At 45.7% G+C, this 8,704-nt stretch overlaps 2 protein-coding genes across 2 annotated transcripts in view; one reads left to right on the top strand and one right to left on the bottom strand.

The window, feature by feature from the left end:
• T265_05935 (hypothetical protein) overlaps window positions 1-3,729 on the top strand; it is a gene marked incomplete at both ends in the record, with an annotated part of 51,463 nt that extends 47,734 nt beyond the window's left edge. The window contains one exon of the mRNA XM_009171082.1: window positions 3,653-3,729. Within this exon, the coding sequence (XP_009169346.1) occupies window positions 3,653-3,729 (77 nt within the window). The remainder of the gene's footprint in view (window positions 1-3,652) is intronic.
• T265_05934 (hypothetical protein) overlaps window positions 1-8,704 on the bottom strand; it is a gene marked incomplete at both ends in the record, with an annotated part of 38,369 nt that overhangs the window by 6,411 nt on the left and 23,254 nt on the right. Inside the window, 3 exons of the mRNA XM_009171081.1 lie at window positions 2,373-3,036; window positions 5,039-5,288; window positions 7,069-7,406. Of these exons, the coding sequence (XP_009169345.1) occupies window positions 2,373-3,036; window positions 5,039-5,288; window positions 7,069-7,406 (1,252 nt within the window). The remainder of the gene's footprint in view (window positions 1-2,372; window positions 3,037-5,038; window positions 5,289-7,068; window positions 7,407-8,704) is intronic.

Here is an 8,704-nt window from a genome sequence, read left to right as displayed (position 1 = left end):
TGGTTGTACGGCAGTGAAGCATCAGTGCCAACACTGATGTTGCTGTCATTGATGATGAGATGAATGATGATTATAATGTGCGCTCAGTTGCTGTTTACGAAACAGAAACGGCCTTGAGGATAATTCCCATCTAAACAACAACCCGGCACGGATTTGATGATGATGATGATGATGATTATAATGTGCGCTCAGTTGCTGTTTACGAAACAGAAACGGCCTTGAGGATAATTCCCATCTAAACAACAACCTTTGCGGCACGGATTTCTTTCTCATGACCGTTCCCTCTCGAGAAAATAATCACCGAGAAACAAAGGCATTTGCTTGACAGGGGTGAGTACTTTACCACGTTACTGGACAGTATCAAGTGTCACTCAGTAAAGAACGGTCAGTTTCAGGCACCACGAATGTTAGATCGGACATATTGACACAAAAAGCGACAAGGAAGCAGGGAGTAGTTTTGGCGATGAGAAGTTGCACAATTTGTATACATTGTATATGTATCACACTCACTCCAACAGTTCTCCTTCTGACCTTGTGCGATTATTTTGGTTAGTCCACACTAACGCTCGGAATCATTACTATTGTCTGACAGACGAAAAAAGACACCCATATCGCCAAGGTTCGTGGAAGTTTAGGTGTATCCAGCGTGTTCTGGTGGAATGGCGGTAAGGCTCTCACTTCGGATGCTAGGAGTGTGGGATTCGAATCCCGGCATAGCCAAGAATAAGCATAGTTGACTAGCGTACAAGGGCTGGGATATTGTCAGGGAGCCCACACCTAGACAGGAGGACGATTAGGGTCCTCAACCAAAGCCTTTGGCTCAAAAGGCTAACCGCAAGGCAGCGGGGTTCGGCTGGAAATGCAAGTACATTACCATTTTTTTACGGAACACGTCGCCATACATGCTCCAACCCCCAACCTGGAGGGCCAGGAGACTGTGTTCGTCGGACCTCTACTCATGGACCAACCTGGTATGAGAGACTCTGTGAGCATCGTGCGGACACTCCTCAGTATAGCTCAATGGGTCGTCGAGGTACACAAACCGCCACACCACGGTAAGGTACGGCAGTGAAGCATCAGTGCCAACACTGATGTTGCTGTCATTGATGATGATGATGATGATGATTATAATGTGCGCTCAGTTGCTGTTTACGAAACAGAAACGGCCTTGAGGATAATTCCCATCTAAACAACAACCTTTGCGGCACGGATTTCTTTCTCATGACCGTTCCCTCTCGAGAAAATAATCACCGAGAAACAAAGGCATTTGCTTGACAGGGGTGAGTACTTTACCACGTTACTGGACAGTATCAAGTGTCACTCAGTAAAGAACGGTCAGTTTCAGGCACCACGAATGTTAGATCGGACATATTGACACAAAAAGCGACAAGGAAGCAGGGAGTAGTTTTGGCGATGAGAAGTTGCACAATTTGTATACATTGTATATGTATCACACTCACTCCAACAGTTCTCCTTCTGACCTTGTGCGATTATTTTGGTTAGTCCACACTAACGCTCGGAATCATTACTATTGTCTGACAGACGAAAAAAGACACCCATATCGCCAAGGTTCGTGGAAGTTTAGGTGTATCCAGCGTGTTCTGGTGGAATGGCGGTAAGGCTCTCACTTCGGATGCTAGGAGTGTGGGATTCGAATCCCGGCATAGCCAAGAATAAGCATAGTTGACTAGCGTACAAGGGCTGGGATATTGTCAGGGAGCCCACACCTAGACAGGAGGACGATTAGGGTCCTCAACCAAAGCCTTTGGCTCAAAAGGCTAACCGCAAGGCAGCGGGGTTCGGCTGGAAATGCAAGTACATTACCATTTTTTTACGGAACACGTCGCCATACATGCTCCAACCCCCAACCTGGAGGGCCAGGAGACTGTGTTCGTCGGACCTCTACTCATGGACCAACCTGGTATGAGAGACTCTGTGAGCATCGTGCGGACACTCCTCAGTATAGCTCAATGGGTCGTTACACAACACAAACCGCCACACCACGGTAAGGTACGGCAGTGAAGCATCAGTGCCAACACTGATGTTGCTGTCTTTGGTGATGATGAGTAGTTTGAGATGTTGCTGTCTTTGGTGATGATGATGAGCGTAGTTTGAGTCCAGTTCCAACCAGTTCGAGTGTGAACTAACTAGACTGATCACGCGAGGATGAGTTTTCAAACGGAATCGATGTGAATATACAAAATAAATAAACATGAAATATGTAAAATAAATGTAGCGGTATATGAAATAATGTACGACGTTGGTCCAATGAGAAGAAAATAGTCTAGCGTGAGTATAGGAGCGGAAAGTGGAACAAATATAACTGACTTTTTGGATATTGCCCATTGTTCGTTGAGACAAACCATACATACCTGTTCCGGACTCATGTACAAGTCAGTACCGACATTATTTGTATGTCTCTGCGCGTAGCGATAGAGTGAATGGCCGACTTTGTGACGTCGAGCGGTATCAATGTGACCCGAAACACCGGATTTAGAGGTTCCGATCAGCTGATTTTCTTTACGGTGTGATTCCTTATCACAGTCACCGGATCCATTGTCCATGGAATGTGCGCTCTGGCGAACTTCTTCGTCAAACATTGAGGTTACCAGACCAAAGTCGGCAAGTTTCAGTCGATTATTCAGATCAAAGAGAATGTTGGAGGGTTTCAAATCGCGGTGCATCAGTCGGTGTGCGTGGAGATAAGCCACCGCATCCGTGATCTGGCGGAACATGTGATACAACTCTGAGCGTGGCGGGCGCGAACGTTGCTGATTGTGAGTTAACAGCCAGTTACGCAGGCTAAGTGGAGAACAAAGTTGCATTTGTATGTACAAGTAGGTAATTTCACAAGAGCCCGATGGGGATAGCAAAGCAGATTCAGCGGCCGCGACGCCAACAGAATACGCTGTTGATGTGCGAGTCGAGTTTTGTGTTCCAGTGATCTCCTGATCATCCGGTCTTTGAAAGACGATCAGACTATCGTTGTCTAGCCGAGGCGAGGATACAAAACTATCCAGAGATACTTCGAGTGGACTGAAAACAAAAAACGGACAGAGTGAGAAAAAGACTGTAAAACACTGCGTTACGGTTCCAGTATTACGAAAACTATTGTGCGAGCGGACGTTATTGTCCGGATTGAAGAGGTCAAGATGGGGCGCTGTGGGGCGTGTTCTTGCTACATAAATCAGTTAACACCGGCTTGGGATTGGTTGGCTTCGATGGGGGCTGTTTGCACTCAGAAATCTCATTCTGGCACAAGTTTATGCAGATTGCCACATTAGGCTTAATACAAGGCGTGGAATGACTATCAAGGAACCCTAAATTAAATTCGCATCATGCTGCCCAAAAGGTTGGGGCATACACTCAGACCACTTAAAAAGAGACCACTTTTTAGTAAAATAACAATCGTTCAGCTGTAACACCCTTCCGGTGCCGGGTGCAATGCTGAGGGGGGAGGGCTGAGATCTTGCCAGGTTGCCCAAGCCTAGGCAGGAGCAGTCGAGGTGCCACGGTTGGGTTTAAACCATAGACCTTCCGGTCAGTGAATTCGTGTCATAAACACTGAGCTAGCCTAAGGTTGATCGTGTTCTGCGTAGGCGAGCGCAAACCAGGTTGGGATCATTGTATTCGTATTCCACTTTCATTATAGCTCACCAGCAGATCGCATATTTAACGCAACCGAAGTTCGACGTGGATCATCCGATACGCAAAGCAAACGCTAACTGAACTTTCACTGTCCAAGTATGTTAAACAGTCCGAGTTGAGGCCAGAAGGGCGACTGATCAAACGAACGAAGTGAACACGTGTAGGACAAGTTGTAAAAAGCCTGAGCAACAAGAAAGAAAATTAGACACCGCTTTCCAGTTCGGGTGGGTTGAGACGCGTATCACTAGTAACGCAGCACAATAAGAGGGAAACATTTGCTATATTTTCAGAGTAAAACAGTTGGCACAGAAAGTAAATGGGGACTAACGATACACAGAAGGCAATATAATCATTGTCTTTCAACCCCTTTCTTTTTCAGAAGAAATCAAATAATGGGCGGGGTCTGATGACTCTCCCAGGTTCACTATTGTGGAAACCAATGAAATATCCAGTGCTAGGCCAAGGATACATACAACCCTGTGAATAAGATTCATATTCACACATGGTCTCACAAATGTCCTCTACAGCGTGCTGCAGCTGATTAGTGTAAAATCGATATAAGTGGATGACCTGATTTTGATGACACTACGGGAAGAAGTGCTCGGTTACTCAACATGAACATTAAGGATAATGCATCCGTCCACGAGCCTTCAACGTTATTCATTCGTGTGAGAGTGCCGCACCAGCTAGCTCCTTCATTCAATGCGGGTGTATTGCCAGAACAAGTTACCATACATGTTCCAACCCCCGAACTGGAGGGAAGAGGAAACTTTGTTGGTCAGACCTCTAACCACTGGCCCACCTGGTATGACAGAATCTGAGTGTCGCGCGGACACCCCCCATAATAACTCAATGGGTCGCGGATGCAAAGAAGCTAACACACACAGGAAAGGGTCAGCCTCTTCGTGACGAGGCCTTGACGGGTCTTCTCCAACGTAAAAAATACACAGCGGCTCAATCGAACAGCCGACATAGTTCCAAGGGCGGTACACAAAGATAGGGTTCTGAGTCAACATCAACCAACCAGAGGTAATACGTATAATCAGAGTAGACCGTTTTGACGGATGACCTACGGGTGACCTGGATTTACGGAAATGATGATTTTTGGGAGGCACGGTCACGCTGATAAATGTCCAAACAAGTGGCTGAACAGGCTATTCAGAAGTGCGCTCCTCACTCAGTCTTAACAATTAATATATAAAGCTCAAGATAGCTCAGCGGCTAAAGCGGGAATTTACTGACCGGTAGGTCCGTGGTTCGACTGCGATTGGCTAGGCTTGGGAAACCTTACAGGATCTCAGCTCTCGTGCTTCCTTCCGGTTGCATAACAGCTAGGATGAGGGTGTTACAGATGAACGATTATTTTATTTACTATCAAATATATATTTACTTTGGAATTGGGTTCTTCTTGCTTCCGAGATTATTTCCAGCATTGGAGCGCGAGTCCCAGGTGGAGTGCAGATCAGAATTCCACTTCATGCTTGGCTGCGAAGACTGAGCTGCACTGTCCGAATCAGCTCCTGTATCTTCGGAACACCCAAATATCATTCGATCACGAGCGTCTTGCCAACCGGGTGGGGGAGTTTCCGACCATGCACGATGGTAACGTACAATGCCTGGATGATCGAGCGAGGCTAGGGCTTGAATCGAAAGAGAAGAATGATTTTAAAAATAACTTAACTAATAAGATTTAACGCACAGTAATTCACAGAATGCACCACTATAAAAGTTTTCTACACAAACATTAGGGTTTTTCGGGCAAGTGACGGGGATCAAGTGACGCAACTCATTGCCGACTATCGATTGCCGTAATCGATTGAAAGACAAGAAAAGAAACAGTCAATTGTCGATAGAATTATTCCAATCAGAGTTACATGCGGGATTTCGATTGGACTACAGGAAAGCAGCAGAGTAAGATAAACCTACGTCAGATGAATGATGAACCAGTGTGGCAAGACAATGTGCTGGAATTTTACGATTGGTTGCAAATATAGCCTTGGGCAAATAGACTCGATCCTTCGTTCAAGACGAACCTGACTACTTAACAGGTAAAATGACAATGGGTGTGAACTAGGTAGTAAAAAGAGATGGGGCGGACAGGCAGATACTACTCAATATCAAAGCAAGTCACATATAATATGTCCTCAAAAAAATCCCACTAGTCAGCGAATCGGCACCTGTACAAATGGCGCAAAATCTGTGATCAGGAAAACGATAATGAACTAGATAAATGGAGTGGTATAAATACTTTGAGAACAGGGATATTAAAGGGACTATAGTAAACTGCCTAAAGTTGTTCCAAAGTTATGACAACGCTGGAGTGCACTGTTGCAACGGAAATATGGCCGGAAGGTCCGTGGTTCAAACCCGACCTCTACCTCTCGACTTCCCCTGCCTAGGCTTGGGCGACCTGGCGGTATCTCAGCCCTCGTGCTTCCTTCGGGTAGCATGGCAGCTAGCCACCGGAACAATGACGATGATGATAATATCCACAGGTTTCCCCGGGAGCGTAACCAGCTATTGGGAAAGAAAAGCTACAGAGGATCTGTCGGCTTCCGAAGGTGACTTGACAGATCAGTTGTTGTTACCTGACGGACTGTGGTGGAGAGATCAGGTGTTTCGAACGATAGCTGACCAATTTCTACAAAGCACCTAATGTCTGACCAGGTGCTGGTAGAAAAAAGACCAGAAGCGGTCAGGTTATACATGTGGAAGCTAGTAAAAAAACCTAGTCAGCCTTATGGGTCGCAATCCAAGCTATCGCCTAGAAAGACGACAAAAATACATAAAAAGTATGGCAAAGTCACACACCAAATGGAGTAGTGTATGCACGCAAGCTACTGTCGCCACTGCCTAGTTTGCGCTTCTGACTCCTACAGCAATAAACAAAGTGCCGTCCACTGTGAGAACGTCACGCCATCGTGCCTCAGGTAAGAGGCAAGAGGTAAGAAGTAAGAAGGTTCAAACGAAGTTCAAGAGGAACCATCAAATGAACCGAACCAGAAGAACTAGACCATAGACAGGACCCAAACACATGTAGGTTTCCCCACCGACCCAACACTTGTTCAACCACTCTAACACACTAAAATCCCTCGGCCGACACACAACAGAGATTTAGCTTAACTTAGCTGATTGGTTCTCCTTCCGCCTTAAATCTCGATCAACCTCGGAACCTAGTCATTTGGCCTGACGAAGCCTTTGTGTCAAAAGCGAAACGTTGCCCAGCAATAAATCTACCGATTGTCACCAAACTTTTTCGAAAAAGAGGCTAACTCCTTTAAATGGGTCGGTTTTAGGACTATTGCCCCTGCAACTCGCGCAAAGAATATGAACACTAAAGACTGGCCGGAGTAGAGGGCTGGAGCCTTGGAAGCAGTNATATATATATATATAAGAACAATAAAATCAACAACGACGAACCTTTTACTTCGCGAAGAAATTTGTTCTTGTCTTCCATTTTCTCGTCGATCTGAATACGTTTGATGGCATAGCGACATCCGTCAAACCGGTTCTCTACTTCGAACACACGACCAAAACCGCCACGCCCGAGACACCGAATGAACGCGAACTCGCTTTCATAAACCGAGTTAAATTGAGGGGGGATCACCTGCGTGGCAGAAGAATGTGAGGACCGTGCGTTGGAGTTACTGTGTAGGTTGCATCGAGCTGTGGAAGAGGCAGAACAATTTGGACAAAGGAGATATTGCTGGGTCCCGACTGGGATGGGAGTGGAAGAATGATCCGGAGTGGTTGTGGAGCTGGAAGAGAGTAAAATGGGACCAGTCCAGTTAGCCGTATTGAAGCAACTCCAACGAAAGAGTCGGCAACGTATATAAAGAGCGAACCGAGGAACTATGGACACATGCCTCCGGCGTGCAATTGAGGGTCAGGGATGTACGGTATCGTGAAGTGTTATTGGGTTCATTACGGGCAGGCTCAACAGGCGTTTCCTAACTTTCTTCCGAATAAACGGGCGTAATGATTGCAGTAAGAGAAAGTAGACAGGATGCAATTAGCGAAATACATCGATTTGCAAACTAATTTGGTTTTGAGAGAGACTCACTTGGATTTCAGCAACCTTATGACTAGTGCATTACGAATATACAGGTATCACGATATCCCGAATATCGTAGCAACAGAAACATGAGGCAACCTAATGCAGCACATTCAATTGCCTGGAAACCTCACAAACGAGGAATTCGGCTGGGTTCCAGGTGAGTCTTTCGCAAAACAAATTAGTTTGAAAGTGAGTGTTTCGCTAATTTCGTGCAATTTGCTTTCAAGTAGAATACAAGGTTGACGGAAACTCGGGGAATGCGCCTACCTGATGAGCCCCAGGAATGGCGAAACCGGTCGTCGGCTGGAATTTAATTTTCAGCAACCTTATGAGCAGTGCATTACTAATAGACAGGACATACATTTTGGTGAGATGTGGATATTCGTGGGTCAGCACCATAGGGAAGGACGCATCACCGAAATTCTGATAACAACACAGGTTATACGAGTTACTTCAGAGTATATCTAATTTCACCCAACTATCATGTTCTTCATTGGCCCATGCTCTTTATAAGATTGTATAAACGTTACCTGATAATACTACCATCCGAGGAAATCGATAAACATAAATAATAAAGGGACAATCGTTCAGCTGTAACACCCTTTCGGTGCCTAACTGCCATGCCGTCCGAAGGAAGCACGAGGGCTAGCCAGGTTGCCCAAGCCTAGACAGTGAAATTGATTCCAAGGTGGAATCTTCACAACTGCACACGTTCGGACAATCAGATGCGTGCATCGTAAATGCATTTCAGCTTTTATGACCAGACATAAAACAATCTAGTTATCACTGTTCAGGGTACCACCAGGTAAAAGCTCATCATCATCATCATCATCATCATCGACAGCATGACATCAGTGTTCAACACCGATACTTCACTGCCATACAACCCTGACTGATTTGAAAGCCTTATTGTAAAGAAAAGAATAAAGGTGGATGGGGGAGGGACTTAGTGCTAGCTTAACACAATCATTCCGAGGTGCCTACACCTCCAGACATTCA

The sequence above is a fragment of the Opisthorchis viverrini genome (assembly GCF_000715545.1).
Source record: "Opisthorchis viverrini unplaced genomic scaffold opera_v5_118, whole genome shotgun sequence".
Classification (NCBI taxonomy): Eukaryota; Metazoa; Platyhelminthes; class Trematoda; order Opisthorchiida; family Opisthorchiidae; genus Opisthorchis; species Opisthorchis viverrini.
This window is presented reverse-complemented; position numbering and strand designations above follow the sequence as displayed.